The 17972-nt window shown below is 43.4% G+C and overlaps 1 protein-coding gene across 4 annotated transcripts in view; it reads left to right on the forward strand.

Moving 5' to 3' along the window:
* Nucleotides 1-17564: 17564 nt before the first annotated feature.
* The window catches only part of DAPK2 (death associated protein kinase 2), a 118754-nt gene continuing 118346 nt past the window's right edge, over nt 17565-17972 (forward strand). The window contains exon 1 of one of the 4 annotated variants that reach the window (XM_032864751.1): nt 17565-17668. In XM_032864751.1, coding sequence (XP_032720642.1) covers nt 17597-17668 — 72 coding nt within the window. In that variant the 5' untranslated portion in view covers nt 17565-17596. The remainder of the gene's footprint in view (nt 17669-17972) is intronic. The other 3 variants (XM_032864749.1, XM_032864752.1, XM_032864753.1) reach the window with 3 other exon arrangements.

Below are 17972 nucleotides of genomic sequence, written 5' to 3' on the forward strand. Positions count from 1 at the left end.
CAATGAATGATGCTGGCCAATGGTGCTGGTCTCTTCTAGTGCCTGAGCTTGGCTTGGCCGGGTAGACACACAGGCTAGACAGCTAGAAGCAAAGACAAAGCCATTCCTTAGGAACTGTTGAGTGAAGAGACCACTGACATGCAGCCAGAAATGGGTCGTTGCTGTAGGGCTCCCATCCTGCTGGTCCTGCTGCTCTTGAAAGTTAGATGTGACTGCCATGTCTCTGCTACTGCCAGAACGATCTCTCCTCTCCCTGCTGTTCCATGTGACTCACTCCAGCTTCAGAGCCCTAGGTGAGGTCTCTAATGCCAAAGGTTTCGTGTATGCCCTGCGTGCCAGGGAGGTGGGAGAAAGGAGAGGCTGGCCTCATGTGGGAGCTCCCCAGATTCATTAAGAGGGTACCACTGGCTAATGTCCCCTACATTAGTAATATACTTAGATGAGTTGTACTTAATCACAACAGCATCTACACACAAGTGCAAAGTAGAGGCACATATATTTGCAGGATGTATTATCTAGTCCCATTTCTGGTTGGGTCAGCAAACTTTTCTCGGGAAAGGTCCAGATGGTACATTGTTAGGTTTTGTGTCTCTGTTACAGCTATTCGGCTCCTCTCTTGTCCCCCAAAGGCAGCCGTGGCAAGATGTAAATGAGTGACTGTCGTTGTGTTCCAGTAAGAATTTTTTTATGGACCCAAATCTGAATGTCATTTAATTCTGTGTATCATGAAGTACTATTCTTTTGTTTTTTTTTCAACCATTTAAAAATATGAAAACCATTCCCAAAAGCCAAAACCCAAACCAAAAAGAACCATTCTCAGCTGGAGGCTTGTACAAAAGCAAGTATCAGGAAGAATTTGGCCTGTGGGCCATTTGCCGGCGCCTCCCCTGATCTGGAGGAATGATTCATAACCTTTTTGGAAGGTCTCCGACCTCTTTGAGAATCTGATAAAAGGTAGGGAACTGATCCTTTTCCTTTTCCGAAAGGAAAAAAACATACTCACATGACACTTGGTGTCCTGTGCTGCATGGATTTGCTAAGGAGTTTAGGGGAGGTCAGGTTTATAACTCTGGTCTGCAAGTAATGTTGCCTTAGCATTTGGGCTTCCTGTTCTTTCAATAATTCCTCAGAGCCCCAGGCTTCACAGCTGTGACTGGAAGCCACTACCTTGTTAGATCATAGCAAATAATCGAGAAGCTTTCTCAGCTCTACCACGAAGCAACTGCTTTGTTACCCAAACTGCAGATGTCTCCAGCAGGATATTAGCTGTAACCGGGGAGGACTGTTTTTAGGAAGGTGAAGGATTGCTATAAAAACCGCATTGCACTGAGAGCCCACTTGGTGCCCCTTGTGTGTTAATACAGTGGCAGAAAACAAGCCAGTGCACTAAGGGTTGAAACACATCACTGATGCATTGCTACTGGAGACAACAGTTTTTTAAATGCTGCTGGTGGGTCCTGAATATTTATTATGTTATTCCTTATCTATTTTTTGTCTATATGAAGTATTTCACAAATATATATATATTTTTTTGTAAATCCACTGGATTTGGCCTGGGCCGTAGGTTGTCCCTGACTCAGGTTAGACTGCCTATCTGTCAGAGACCGACTCAGTCCCTGCGCTAACTTATTTGGGCCAGATGTACTAGGGGAAGGGCTAGCAGTTGCTGTACGGGCTGTGAGGTTCTCTTCGAGTACTATTATTATCACACAGACCTTTGCCCCTCACAAAGGAGGTGGTTCAGAGCACAGTCCCTGGTCCCAACAGGCCACCTTGCTCTAATTCTGGTCTTAGCCACTTGGGTGGCTGTGTGACCTTAGGCAAGTTACCTAACCTCTCTGTACCTTAGTTCTCTCATCTGTAAAGTTGGGTTTTGAGAGGGCTGTTAAGAGGATTACTAGGCAGTGCTGAACACAATGTCTGGAACATAGTAAATGCTTTATTATAGTGTATACTAAGCGAAAATAGGGCCCCTTGGTGGCTAAATTACTAAACGGAGGGACCTTTTTCCCCCGCCAGCTGGGTGCAATCACCTTGGGGAGCACTAGGTGGCAGCAAAGCATGACTCCTTAGTGTCAGTTTTCAGGTTTCCAGCCGAACAGCTAGGTGCAAGACAGAGCATGGCTTGCTGAGCCTCAGCGGCCCGCGGGGCTCGCAGCACCTGCCGAGCAGCGCTCCCTTCTACCCCCGCACCCCAGGGCGCCCTCGCCACCCGGCTGCGCTAAATGCTACACCATACTGGGCCACCATACTGGGCTACACCATACTTAATTCTGACTGGGGTGATTATCACGGAAGACTTCTTAGATGTGGAATTACCTTGCCAGAGGTTATGAGTAATTTTGAGGCATTTGATATATATTGCTGAATTGCCCTCTGAATTGTACTGATCGACATCCTACCAAGAATGGGGGTTTGTGTCTCTGTCGCACATTAATACTGGGCATTGTTATTTTATTTATTCGGGGGAGGGTATTATTATTTAAAAAAAATCTTAGCACTAGGTGGAAGATTTTTAAATGCTAACTTTTTTCCATTCACATTTTTTGCTAAGGTTAAACATTTAAACGTATTTTTATTGGGATTTTTAAAAAAATTTCCCGTTTATATCCTTTGCCCATTTTCCTATTGACATGTTCACTTTTTATTTATTTTTATTTTAAAAGATTTTATGTATTTATGTGAGAGAGAGAGGGAGAGAGCAGGAGTAGGGGTAGGGCAGAAGGAGAAGCAGACTCCCCACTGATCAGGGAGCCCCAGGTGGACCTTGATCCCTGGTGTCTGGATCATAACCTGAGCCAAAGGCAGACACTTAATCAACTGAGCCACCCAGGTGCCCTTGAGATGTTCACTTAAAACAAACAAACAAAAAAACCTATACAGTATGGGTTTTAGCATTTTCTGTCATAATACTGCAAATATGTTTCCCAGAATTTTGGTTGCATAGGAACGTTTAATTAATGTCTACTAACTAATGTAAACTAAATTAACATATTAATAAATAACATGAATTAGTTTTAGAATGAGTAACACCTTCAGGTGGTTTAAACATCAAAAAACATGGTCTGAAGTATATGGTGAAAAGATTCCTTCACAACCCTGTCTACCCGGTTTTCATCCTTCCCCAATAAGTTTCATGGTTATTAATTTCTTGTTGCTCCACAGAGTTTTTATGCCTGTAATAGCCAATATAAATATATATATATATCTGTGTATATGTGTATATATATATATATATATATCTGTGTGCCCAAAAGGGTGTTTGTGTGTGTGTGTGTGCCCTTTTGGGCACAATTTGTAGCATACATCTTGCCAGACACACTATTTTATGCCTTGCTTTTTTTTTTTCTACTTAAGAGTGTATCTTTGAGATATTCCCATAACAATCTACAAAGAACTTCCTCATTCTTCACTGTGTTACAGGGTTCCATTGTATGTATCATATTTTATTTAGCAAGCCTCCTATTGATAGACATTTAGATTATTTCTGTTATCTGGCTATTACAGACCAGGCTGTAATGAACAACCATTCATATACCTCATATCATACATTTACAAGTAGATCTCTAGGATAAATTTTTGAAAATGGGATTGTTGGATAAAGGATCTATGCATTGACATTGTATAGATACTGACAAATTGCCCTCAGTAGCGATTGTGCCAGTTTGCACTCCAATGGATGAAAGTCCTCATTGACTGCACTGTAGCCAAATAGGGCATTTTCCGACTTTTAGATTTTTGTTAAACTGACAGGTGAAAAATTTTATCTCAGTGGAATTTTAGTTAGTATTTTCCTTAGCATGAGTGAGGTTATGCACCATTTTTATATGAGTTAGAGGTATTTTCTTTGATGTGAACCATTTACTACATTTGTCCATTTTTCTGGTTAATCTTTTTCCTAATGATTTGTAGATCTTCACAAATTAGAGTAGTGATAGGTGTTGCAAGATTTTTTTTTCCAGTTTGTCACTTACTTTTGATTTTTCTCATTTTTTATTGCCATGAATATTTTTCTTTTTCTTTTTTTTTTTAGTGCTTTCTTCTTCATGTGTTTCTTGTTTTGTTTTATTTTTATGTGACTGAATTTATCAATCTTTAACTTTATGTTTCCTGGATTTTTTGGTCATAATTAGAAAGATTGTCTTCTCTCCAAGGTTATAAAACATTTTTCCTATGTTCATTTTTAATACTTTAATGATTTTATTCTTTAGTATTTCAGTCTTTGAGCCATTTGGAATTTATACTTATATACATAAGGAATGGACCCAATTCTCTTTTTATCCACATGGCTAATTATTGTCTTGGCACTCTTTGTTGAATGGTCCATCTTATCCATGGCCGTTATTTCCAAATCTTACTTTATAAACCATGTAATCATATTACTTTTTAAAAAAGATTTTATCTATTTATTTGAGAAAGAGGGAGAGAGCATGACAGAGGTGGGAGGGGCAGAGAGAGGGAAAAGCAGGCTCCCCACTGACCTGGGAGCCTGATGTGAGGTGATCCCAGGACCTTGGGATCATGACCTGAGCCAAAGGCAGACACTTAACTGATTGAGCCACCTAGGCATCCCTGGTCACATTATTTTTTATAATGAGAAATGTAAAACTTAATGTCTAACAATAGGTAAAGTATTAACTAAATAATACTACATTCTTTTAATGGATTCAGTGTTTTCAAAGACTTGTTCATTCCATTAGAGAATTCTCAAGATAAGAGAGGAAAAGCAAAATATAAAATAATCTATGCCAAATTATCCCAATTAAAAACAAAGGAGTGCATTTACATATAAAAATGGCTAGAAGCAAATATATTAAAAATTTAAGAGTAGTTGTCTCTGCCTTAAAAAAGTTTATTTGCAATGAATATATTTTCTTTTAATAATATGATAACCCCTAATAAATGTTACTAAACATGCACACACACATCTTACGGCATGTGTCTCCTTCATAAAGCCATTTTAAAAAGTATATTTTTAAGGTGGGAGGTAAGTAAAGTAAAATGTTATTTCCCCCCTTGGAGAAGTTTCCTTTGATTCTATCCAAACTCCTAGGGCCTAGTACTGTATCACACTGCTCATTTTCTTGTTTATCCTGAGCCTGTTTTTTATTTCTTATCTTCTTAGGTGCCCCCTAAGTCTCCCACAGCTCATGGTACAGTGTTTCCTTGATGAATTACTTCAGGCTGACCTTGGTCATAATGAAGGGTTTCAGCTTCACACAGGGTTTCAGCCTTTGGCATTGCACAGAAGGGATGTCCATTGAATGATGGGTCAGACCTGACCTTTAATCCTGGCTCTGCCCAGACAGGTATGAACTCGGGTAAAAGTCACTTCCCTTGCTTTGGGTTTCCTTCTTCCTTCTATAAAATGAAAGTGTTAGATTTAAACCTTTCGGTTTAAATTTCTACCTATTAGAAGCCATAGTGGGTTCTGGCTCTCTGAGGCTTCCAAGGATTTATTAACATCCTTAACAACCACAGGCATGATTAATGTTTAGCCTGGTCCACAGTTGTGAATCTGTTGATTTTTACAGAATTGAGAATGATTTTTTTTTTTTTGAAGATTTTACTTATTTATTTGACAGAGAGAGATCACGAGTAGGCAGAGAGGCAGGCAGAAGGCTGGGTTTGGGAAGCAGGCTCCCCATTGGGCAGAGAGCCCGATGAGGGGCTCCATCCCAGGACCCTGAGACTGAGCCAAAGGCTTTAACCCAGTGAGCCACCCAGGCACCCCGAGAATGATTTATATAGCAAATAATGATTTATATATCAAAGAGTGATTTATATAGCAAAGCTTATTGTTTGTTGTTGCTTTTAAGGAGTGTGTGCTTCTTTGGTGGGGGGGGTGGATGATGTTATTTCTGTTTTGATTCAGCTAATTAAGCTAAATTGGGTCACATCATCTGAGTCTCCTTGTCACTGGATTCCTGAGGCTGTCATATCAGTGTTCTGTGGCTACGTCAGGGTGAGGTCTGCTCAGATGAGTCAGAATATACAATGAATACATATGCCAAGCTCGAGGTTGCCTTGCAGAGTGAAATTTACCAAGTTGCAGAGTATTGCTGGACCTTCATTTCGCCAAGTGAAATACTTGGTTACAATTGGCGAGCATGGGGGCTCTAATCCTACTACTTGATTTTATAGGTGAAAAAATAGCGGGAAGGTGTTGAGTGACCTATCCACACTCACACAGCCTGGAAAACTCAGAGCCAAGACTGTGGGCTTAGGATATATGGAAAGAGGTCTGGATTCCGACCGGGGATTTGCTGATAATCAGCATGATTTGGGCAAAACACTTTGCTGCACAGATTAAAGTGAATTAAAAGAATAAAATGCGAAACTTTCTAGATTATTTAATTATTTTGTAGACTAAAATATGGGCTAAGTGGGGTGCCTGGGTGCTCGGCGGGGAGCCTGCTTTCCCCCCTCTCTCTGCCTCCCTCTCTGCCTACTTGTAATCTCTCTGTCAAATAAAGAAATAAAATCTTTAAAAAAAAATACGGGCTAAGTATATTGACAAAGGACCCCCCTGGTTAAAAAAAAAAAAGGACGTAATAGGACATGAGAAACAAGATATGATTCAATTCATTCTTTCATTTTCATCAATTTCTGAAAGATATTTACATCCTACTAGGTCTTCGCATTAGTGATATTTAATATTCTTAGCAATATTTTTTCCTCTTTGTAAGGTTTAGTAAAATAATGCAAGCCCTTTAATGAGTGCTGTTATTGAGCAGAAACGAGACTAAGGAAGCAAGACGGAGCTCTAAGAACCTCAGTGACCATTAATAGGTCTACAAGCTTAATGAACATTAATGGGCACTAAACATGATATTTATTAATTCTTTTTTGGAATGAAGAGGCCTCCACAGATACAAGCTTACATCCTCAGAGCAACTTCTGTTGTACATATTTGTTTTATTAATTAATTACTAGTTTTCTTTCATCACAAGAGTAATATCGAAGCTTAGCAAAAAACGTTCAGAAAGTATAAAATGAAAACTAGAAGTGTCCTTTTCTGCCCACTCCCCAAAGACGACCAGCTTCAACAATTTGTATTTTTAGTTTTTCTGCCAATCACCATAATAAATGTTATGTTTTACTTTCTCCAACTTTTGGGTTTGAAAACCTCAGACTTACAAAGAAGTTGCAAGAAGAATTCATCTAGATTTATCAGCTGCTAATAACTTTCTCATACTCTACAAAAACGCATTCTCCTTTTTGCTGAACCATTTGTGGAGCAGCTGTAGACTTACTGCCATTTCTCCTCCAAATATTCCAACATGCTGCCCCAAGAATAAGGCCATCCTCTTCCATAACCACAATGTAATTCTCCCACTCGGAAGATGGAGCATTGATAGATTACATAATGAAGTGTCCATATTCAAATTTCCATAATTGTTCGATAATGTCCCTTTTAACTTCTTTTTAAAATCCAGGATCCACTCACTGGTCACACAGTGCACAGACTTGTCATCTCTTCGGTCTCTCTAATGTAGAGAAGTCATGTCTTCTTTCGTGACAATGATATTTTTAAAGAGTATAGGTTGGTTGTCCCACAGGATGTGGATTTGTCTGATTGCTTCCTCTTGACCAGATTCAGCATCCACATTTTTGGCAGAAATACTAAATGGGTGATGTTCTTTCCCAGCACAACACATGATGTCAGCTTGTCCCATTATTACTGAGGTTCAGTTTGGACAAATTATTGAAGTGGTATCTGCCACATTCCTTCATTGTAAGAGGACCCCTTTCTCTTCATTAGTAATGAGTAGTCTGTGGCCTAGTAGTTAAAAACCATGGGAATATCTTGTTTTCTGACCATCTTTCACTCAGCGGTTTTAATATCCAGTGATGAGTCTTTCTTGCCTGAACACTCATTGCTCTGCGGTGGGGAAGTGGTGATTTTTCTAATTCCATCAAGTCTTCTTCATTTATGAGTTGGCATTTTCCTTTAAAAAATTGCTCTCCAGAGGCACCTGGGTGGCTCAGTGGATTAAAGCCTCTGCCTTTGGCTCTTGGTTTCGGCTCAGGTTGTGATTTCAGGGTTGTGAGATCGAGCCCTGAGTTGGGCTCCACATTCAGCAGGGAGTCTGATTCTGTCTCCTTCTGCCCTTCCTGCTCATGCACGTGCTCTCTTTCTCTCTAAAATAAACAAATCTTTGAAAATAAATAAATAAATAAATAAATAATTGCTTTCTTTTCCTCCCTTTGCTTTAATTTTAATTTTTAAAATAAAAATTTAAAATCTCTGTGAGGTTAACAGATGTAACTTTTTAAGAAAGTTTTTATTTACTTATTTTTAAGTAAATTATACCCCCAGTGTAGGGCTTGAACCCAGGACACTGATATCAAGAGTCTTGTACTCTGCTGACTGAGCTAGCCAGGGGCCCCTTAATTTTAATTTTAATTTATTTAATAATTTATTTTTTTAGAGAGGGAAAGGGGAGAGGCAGAGGGAGATGGAGAGAGAGAATCCTAAGCAGACTGCATGCCTAGTGTGGAGCCCAACGAGGGCCTTAATCTCGCAGCTCTGAGATCATGACCTGAGCTGAAATCAAGAGTCAGACCTTTAACCAACTGAGCCACCCAGGTGTTCCTTAATTTTTATTTTTATAAAAGCAGGCTTTTTTTTTTTTTTAAGATTTTATTTATTTATTTGACAGAGAGAGATCACAAGTAGGCAGAGAGGCAGGCAGAGAGAGAGAGAGAGAGAGAGAGGGAAGCAGGCTCCCTGCTGAGCAGAGAGCCTGATGTGGAACTCAATCCCAGGACCCTGAGATCATGACGTAAGCCGAAGGCAGCAGCTTAACCCACTGAGCCACCCAGGGACCCATAATTTTTATTTTTAAATATCAGATTAGAACACATGGATTAAAAATTTTTTTCAATATGTTATATCAACATATTAAAACCTGTTTCCATCATTATTTATTTCAATAATCAAATTATTCCAAATTGGATCAGTGGGATCCCCTTCAAGCTGGCTCCCTTGTCCCCAACACATTTGTTACCATCCATTTTTGAGCACTTCTTTACTTTCTGGCACAAGGTGTTCTGGGTTGTAAAACATCTTTTCCTCTCCCTGCCTTGTGCTCTCATCCTTGTACTGTCCCTGCCCCAATGGTATCAGCCATTTCCATTAGGAGCCTTCCGTTATGATAAAAAATAATATAATATAAACTAGAGCAAATGCCTCTCCTTCTACCCTTTCTACTTCCCAAATTTGTTAGCTATATATATTTTTTTGCTGCCAAGATCTATAGCATTATATCTTAATCAGTACTACAGTTAAACTAGTTCATTCTTGGCTTAAGCATTGTTTCTAAAAATTAAAAGCCAATAAATGAGATATACTTTATGATCATATATAATTCTCTTTAGAAACAAATACACCTTGGGTATCAAATTTTAGTGTAGATATGAAATCTCCTAAGGGGCCTGTTGAAGATGCACATTCCTCAGCCCCACCCCCAGAAGTTCTGAATCAATTCATTTAAGGTGTCTGGTGATTCTAAGACCTTGTGAAGTAGTACTGGCTGGATAAAGAGGGAAATATAAACCCATGTCAATTGAGAAGCCTTCAAGTGTCAGCCCCTTAAGAATTCTTTTGTTTTCTTTCTGGCTGTGTTCCATTCTTCTGGGTCCCACTCAGTGCAAGCTACTGCTTGTATCTCATATCATCCACTTTCTTGGATCCTTTAATCATTTTAAAAAAAGATTTTATTTATTTATTTGAGAGAGAGAGAATGAAAGAGAGAGAGCATGAGAGGAGAGAGGTCAGTGGGAGAAGCAGACTCCCTGCTTATTAGGAGCCCGATGTGGGACTTGATCCTGGGACTCCAGGATCATGACCTGAGCCGAAGGCAGTCGCTTAACCAACTGAGCCACCCAGGTGCCCAGGCATTTTTTTTTTTTTTTTACATTTTCCAGAGTGATTCTTTTTTTCATCTTAGATGGATGTGGTAAGATTTCTGAGCCATTTTGCAAAAAATTGCTTCATATTGTTCTCACATTCACAGTTTGGCTTGAAACCACAGGTTTCAAATGAGAAATCTGTTGCTAGTCTCCTTTGTATTCTTGAGACAAGATGCTTTTCTCCTCTGAATTCTTTTAGGGTTTTTCTTTATTCTTAGGGTTCTAAATTTTCACCCTGATTTGCCCTGGTATAGATACTTTTTTCAATTAACCCTACTTGGCTCTTGGTGGGTTCCTTTAATCTGAAGATTTTTACCTTTTTAAAAAAAAAAAAAAGGTAATTTTCTTTAAGTATATCTTTTATTATTTCTTCCTTTTAATTCTCTCTTAATACTCATTTTAGACAAATGTTGGACTCCCTAGATCTATTCTTTATGCCTCTGAACATTTCTTCATATTATCCATCTTCTTGTCCTTTTGTTTTGTTCTGGGAGATTTCTTTTCTTTGTTTCTTTGTTTCTTTCTTTCTTTTTGACTTCTTTATTTTTCAATTTACAAACTGTGCAAGTGGGTTGGATGAGTTGTTAGTCTAGCCTTCTTGTTGGGGACTGCATTCGGAACACAAGGTTGGGGACAAACTGCCAAAAAAGTCTGTCTTTCTTTCTTTCTTTCTTTCTTTCTTTCTTTCTTTCTTTCTTTCTTTCTTTCTTTCTTTCTTTCTTTTGCTTTTCCCTGAGCATGGCACGCTGAGGTGTATTTCACTTCTAGATAAAGCTATCGTTTCAGCCCTCTGTCTCTCATAGAGGACCAAACTTATCTCTGCTCCACTTCTCCTGAGGGTCTCCACAGCCCTGTCAGGAGGCTTTCCTGGGTAGGTTGTTCTCTTTTTCACAGTTTTTTTTTTTTTTAAGATTTTATTCATTTATTTGTCAGAGAGGGAGAGAGAGTACAAGCAGGGGGAGGGGCAGAGGGAGGAGAGTCCTCCCTGAGCAGGGAGCCAGAGGCAGGGCTTGATCCCTGGACACTGGGATCATGACCTGAGCTGAAGGAAGACGTTCAACCGACTGAGCCACCCAGGTGTCCTTCACAGAGTTATTCTTATTCCGGATTTATCTCAAATCCAAAGCTGTATCCTCTGGCCAGTGGGGAGGTGGAAGAGTAAGGGAGGAGCCTACCGGCATTTCTGTGCCTGATGTGGAATTCGTGAGTGATTCTGTCACACCATACACAGCCCCCCAACTTCTGCTCTTCCTAATGTTCGGTGCAGAACTTGGAGATTGGTGGTGTGACATAACTGGTGCAGTGTGAGCCCTGTCTCTGCTACATATTAACTCTGTGAGTCTCACTAAGTCTCATCTGTAAAATGGAGATTATAATAATACAGTGTTTGCTGGAATTTAAATGAAATAATAGGAAAATGCTTAGTACAGTGCCTGGCTCAGATAGATTCTCTATAAATGTTGGTTTGATCTAAGCAGAGGGATGAGCATAATCTGTGTGGAGACAGTGACAGAAACCAAGCATGAGAGGCTGGAAAAACCTAGAAAGAAAGAGCCGTGGGGTCCCGGGGTTCCTTATCCTGGAGAGCAGTTCTGGTGAGGATGGAGGCCCAGTTCTGTTTGGGACGGAGACCACTATAGATGGCCGGACTTGGCCTTTTCTGCCTTTGTTTTCCCGGATGCAGCTGCTTGTAATTGGGTCGGGACCTGGGCTCAGCTGAGAGGGAGATAGACCAGGGAGGGCAGGGCACGAGCCCTGAGTGGGAGGGCAAGCCTACACAGAGGTCGGGGATCAGCCAGGGGTGTGGAAGGAGTCGGAGCAGACTGGGACCAGGTTTGGCCCTGAAGTTCCTCTTGGGATGGGGAGGAAATTCTGTCCTCCCCATCCTTCCCTCATGGATCCACCCAAGGCCTCTGATGGTGGGTCTAACCACACCACCAGCAAAGTGTGGGAAGGATGGCAGGAGTGACTCAAAGGACCCATTAACAAACAGGGGAAGGTGCAATCTTATCTTCAGTTCAGCAGATATGATTGTGACGTTGAGGAAGGGCTCTCTCCTCAGAGCAGCCTTCCTGCCACTGCCCTCAGCGCTCAGGGACCATCCCTCCCACCTCTGGTCTCCTCTGGTCTCTGCCCAGCTTCTTGCCTGGCCCCAAACCATGGGGTTCTGGACCTTCATTTCCAGGATAGCTTCTCTGCTTGGCTTGGAGATCCTGAAGGGCAGGGCCTGTGTCTCATTTCTCTCAGGGCCCAGCCCAGAGCCTGGCCCATGGCACCAGGAAATATCTGAACAGTAAAGGAGGCTAGAATTGAGCTAAGTCTTGGATAAATGAAGGTGAAGGGAAGAAAATATCTTAGGGACAGTTGTGGTAACAACATGGTTAGAGAGATACGGCACAAGTGACAGACTATCTTGAGAGAGGGACACATCAGTTTTGGGAGGGGAGGTGAAATTTGTACCCAGTTCTTTCTCAAATATTTTGTCTGGTCCTCACATCAATTCTGAGGGAAAGGTGTGATACTCCCATTTTACAGATGAGGCAACTGAATCTCAGAGAAGGAAAGCTGACTTTTCAAAACAGTGGCTGAACAGGTCTATAAATAGGCCTACCTGACTCCTCAAGCTAGAGACCCAGGTAGGTGAAATTTGTAGCCCTAAAGGTAGGCACAGTCTTGGGGGGCATCTCTAAGAACTCCATGCACATGACACCAACCTCTACCCCAAACTGAAGGCAATGGCGAATACCTGGGTCATGATCTGACAGTGTGACCCCCATGCTGACTAGGTGGGAGTCGGGACAGTAAATGGCAAGTGGTTGCATACCCCCTTCCCTTTGTGCACACAGCTGCTCCCATCTGATGTGCTCCCCTCTCTGTCACCTCCTACTCACCTGGTCCTCTTCTTCCAAGCCTCTCCTTCCCCTTAAGCCCCTCGTGATGCCTGCTGGAGTAGACCGACACTTCTGGGCATTGATTCTTTTTTTTTTTTTTTATATTAACATATAATGTATTATTTGCCCCAGGGGTACAGGTCTGTGAATCATCAGGCTTACACATTTCACAGCACTCAACATAGGACATACCCTCCCCAATGTCCATAACCCAACCACCCTCTCCATATCCCCCCCACCCTCCAGCAACCCTCAGTTTGTTTCCTGAGATTAAGAGTATCCTATGGTTTATCTCCCTCCTGATCCCATCTTGTTTCATTTTTTCCCACCCTACCCCCCACGACCCCTTGTCCTGCCTCTCAAATTCCTCATATCAGAGAGATCATTTGATAATTGTCTTTCTATGATTGACTTATTTCGCTTAGCATAATACCCTCTAGTTCCATAATGGCAAGATTTTGGGTTTTTTTTTTGATGGCTGTATAGTATTCGATTGTGTGTTGTGTATATATTACATATACACACACCACATCTTCTTTATCTATTCATCTGTTGATGGACATCTAGGTTCTTCCCATAGTTTGGCTGTTGTGGACATTGCTATTATAAACCTCTGGGCATTGATTCTCTGCTTACCCTTAATGGCACCCAGCCCCAGGAGGTGTCCTCCAACATTTGCAGAGTGAATGGGTGTACGTATATGCCCAGGAAATCCCCATTCTCTAGGCTTCCAGGAAAAGGCAAGGCCTTTCATGACCCAGCCCCTTTCTTGGTGGGGTCAAGGCCTTGCTGAGTCCAGTAAGGCTAAAGTTCGAAGCAGTCACCTCTGACTGCAGAAGCCAGTGGGCCTTCTGAGGGAGGAAACAGGAAGGGCTTCTGGGCCCTTTCCACACCCCCTGGCCCTGCCTAGCTGGGTGTGGGAGAACAGAGGGCACAGGGAAGGGTAGGCAGGACTGGGAAGGGCTGAGAAGTCAGGCCACAGGAGGAGGAGGCTTCCGGCCTGCCTTCCAGCCCGGAGGCAAGCCAGCCAGGGAGGAACCACCTGTGCCCTCTCCTGGCTTGCTCTGATAGCCTACGAGTCCACTCTGGGCCCACTGTCAAGAAGCCTGCATTCCAGACTTCATTTGACACTTGCTAAGAACGTGCTCTGGGCCAGGCTGTAGGAGGGTGGGGTGAAAAGATGGCTAAATTCCATTTCCTCCTCTAGGGAAGCTCACAGCAGACATTTAAGGAAAAATTAAAAGAGCTAAGACTCATTGAGCACTTTGCCATGCAGCAGGTACCAGTCTAAGTCCTTTGCATGGATCCCTGATGAACTGAACGTTCACAACAATCTAGGAGACAAATCTTAGCTCCACTGGACCACTGAGGATAATGAGGCACAGAGAGATAAAGAAGCTTGCCCTAGATCACACAGTAAGTAAACTGCATGCAGGCACCTGGCATCATTTGTCCTCACACTATGCACCCTCTGGGCTGTCCCCAGGACCAGCTGCCCCAGCCAACACATGCAGCATCTTAATCCCTGCCCTGTCTCCTTGTCCACAGGTTGCTAGGCTCTGTATACTTGCCAGGCACCAAAGTGTGCTTTAGGATATCACCACTTTCATTGCCCTTTGCTGCCTGCCATGGTCACCTCTTTCCCTGTGGGCTTGTTCCCTGTGGAAGCTTCAAGCTCCTGTGACTCACCCATCCCATGGTCCCTTGGAGTGTCTTGAACAAAGCAGGTGCTCTGATGAGTTTGCAGTTTGGTGGGTTGATGGAGGGTGGTTTCATTTCCCCAGATCTTTGTGACATGAGCAAAGTGGTTCTCAACCTGCCCACTGGAATCACTTGGGAGTTTTAACCACTGCTGATGCCCAGACGTCACTCCCAGAGGTTGCGATGTCATTGGTGAGGGGTGCGGTCTGAGCACGGGGATCATTAAACACCCTCAGGCAATTCTGATGTGCAGCCTGGGCTGAGAACCCCTGTATTAACACCATTTTGGAATCTTTGGAAGTTTCCACTGAGAGAAGACAGTGTGTAGGAGGGTCAGGGGAGCAGAAAGAGCCTGGTCTTTGGAGGTGGGCAGGACAGATTCACAGCAGAGCTCAGCTACTTACAAGTTAGGGGAGCTTGGGCAAGTCAACATTCCCAAACCTCAGCTACGTCATCTGTAGAAAGGGATCGTTGCATCCACCCTGAAGTAAAGTTCCTGGTATGGAGAAGGTACTTGCTGGAAGAAATGCTATTATGTGGCAGCTATTGAAATGACTTAAACGTCTCTCCATCCAACATAAAATTTCTAAGGGCCAGGGACTTGGATATCCTTGGGAGACAACAGAAAACAAGACAGTCATCTTGTGCTATTTACATTCTAGCAATCCAATCTAACAAACTTTATCAGGTTTGGGCTATCAGCCATTGCCTGGGTACAGAGATGAACAAGACATTGTCCTTGCCCTAAAGGCAAAGGGAAGTGGACACTGATGATAACTAAAACAGGGGAAGGAGAATGCCAATTTGGTACAAACCAAGAGTGGCGGGGCTCTGGGGAGAAAGCCATCTGGAGAGGAAGGGAGATGGTATCCATGGAAGATAAGGATACCCATCCTTCAAGGGCCCTTGAAGGATGGATATGATTTTGTAGGATGGGACTGGGGGTGGGTGGAGTGGCTTAAACAAAAGCACGGAGGCAGGAACAGCCAATAATCCAACCCGGCAAGAGAGCTGGCTGTGCAGGCATACGAGGGAAGAGGGTGTATGTGTGGGCCTGGGAACTGCAGGTTGGAGCCTTAATTGCCAGAGTGAGGCATTTGTGCTATTTTGCCAGCCGTGGGAAGCATGCAGGAGCTGGAGCAGAATTGCTTGATTCTTAGCTCTTAATACCCAGTCCCTCCTCTGGTTTCATTCTGGAATAGATGCACTTCTTGCTATCACCCTCAGGGTCTTTCCTTCTCTGCCCACTGCCACCTTGGTGCCATGTGCAGTGCTCAGTGTCCTGTTGCTGCTCTCAGGTGAAGGTCTGATACGTTCACTCAACCTTAAGCAAAAAATGCATTTCCAGATGGTACCTCCCTAGGCAATTGCATTTGGCAAGAACGATGCAGAGAGCACCAGACAGAATCTGGCAGAGGCCTTGTTCTAATCCTAGCTCTGCCTCTCACCAGCTGTGTGACCTTGGACAAGTCACTTTTTCTTTTCTGAGCCTCCGTTTCCTTGTCTGAAAATGACAGGCTGGATGGGATGACTGAAAATGACCCTTCCTGCTGTGATGTCCTTCGACTAATTTGCCAAGTATCAAACCTAAGAATGTCAGTTTTGCCTCATGTGAGGGGATGTTGTTTTTGCAAATTAGGTGTTAAGCATGAGGCTCACAGGGGAAGTGATGGAGAGGCGACATGTAGGTATTCTGGCAGTGTTGGCTGATTCCAGCTTGGCTTTATCATAGCCCAGGCTATGATGTGAATGAAGAAACCTCCAGAATATTCTATCTCCCAGCCATGCAAATTATTCCCCACCACTCAGGTCTTCCCAGTTGAGGCCCTGGACATTGCGGAACAGAGCTAAGCCATCCTGTGCACTGTCTGAATTCTCAAACCTCAGAATTTGTGATCCTGACAATATTGCTGTTTCAGGCCACCAAGGCTGATGTGTCTTGTTACATAGCAATAGATAACTGGAAGTGGGTATGTGTGTGTTTTGAGGGTAGTCTGAGGATAAAGGGTCTCCCTACACTGGTGAAACTTCTGTGGGTGGCCTCCTCTGTCACTGACTTTGGAAGCCAGCTCTGGTCTTGGGTATTACTCTAGGTAGCATGGTGCTCTTGGGACAGGAGACTCAGAGTCTGCACTGTCCTGGGATGTGATAAAGTTTATAAACAAGGAAGCTCTTTGGTCTTTCTGGTCAGCTGGGGGACAGGGCTCATCTGTACTTGTCAGTACCCCAGTCTGTGTGGGGGAGGTTACTTACACTGGTGAAAGTCCTCTAGGTATATCCTATACTTTTTTTGTTGTTGTTAAAGACTTTATTTATTTATTCATCAGAGAGAGAGAGAGAGAGAACAAGCAGGGGGAACGGCAGGCAGAGAGAGAAGCATGCTCCCCAGTGAGCAAGGAGTCCAGTGTGGGAATGGATCCCTGCACATCTGGGATCATGACCTGAGCTGAAGGCAAATGCTTAACCAACTGAGCCATCCAGGCATCCCTTGCACATGTTTCATTTCAGTCCCGTAGTAGCTCCATTAGAAACTATAAGGGGGGGGGGGTGTTTGCCCCATTTTACTGATGAAGGAGAAGTTCAGGTGCCATGCCCAAGACTATACGTGGGGAATGGTGAGCAGGGCTTTGAACCAAGGAGCAGAACTCCAAATCAAAGACCTTTTCCTCTAGGACCCCTTGAGGAGCCCTGTTGGTGACTTAGGGATGGGAAACTCTGGGAAGGGGCCTCCATTTCCTTTCGCTAAACAGTCTCTTGTCTTCAAATAAGTTCTGTCTTGGCTGTGATTCTGTTTCCACTTCCTTCTTCCCATCACCCGCTCCACTCTCATTCCTTTTTTTTTTTTCTTTTTTCTTTTCTTCCTGGGATTTTTGGCAGAAGAAAAAGAGGAGGAATCCACTGCCAAGTCCTTTATTAAGGAAGGCTTGACGGTGATGTGGGGCTTCACTCATCAACCATGCAGAGGCTTGGGGGAGAGGACATAGAGGGCCTCCGAGGTTAGGCCACTCCCAAGCTGGGGGTTGGTGGGGACAAGGGGAGTGTCCTTCTCCATCTCAGCCCCCACCCAGCTGTGAAAGCCAGTGGTGATGTCCGCAGAAGAGCATCCCGGCTGGGAGGGAGGAAACGGCCTATTCCCTCGTGGGACTTCCTCTCTCACGGTGTGTGCGTTGAGCGGGGTGGGGTGAGTGGGCAAGGGATCGGGAGTGAGGGGACAAGGAAATACCATTTTCTGAGCGATTGTGCCAAGATGTATCAGATTACCATCGGCTCATTTAAAGCAATTTCCAGATCAGACTTGGAGAGCTTAGTTGACTTGTCCAAGGCCACACAGCCTGTGAGGGGCAGAACGCTAAGGACGCGGGGAGAGTCTCGCTGCTGGCTCTCCCCGGCACTCCTGGAGGTGTCTGGGGACCTGGCAGGAGGCTCTCGACGCTCACCTCGGGGCAGTCCAGAGGGGGCTCC

The sequence above is a fragment of the Lontra canadensis genome, unplaced genomic scaffold (genome assembly GCF_010015895.1).
Source record: "Lontra canadensis isolate GAN:19392208 unplaced genomic scaffold, GSC_riverotter_1.0 scaffold28, whole genome shotgun sequence".
NCBI classification, from domain to species: Eukaryota; Metazoa; Chordata; class Mammalia; order Carnivora; family Mustelidae; genus Lontra; species Lontra canadensis.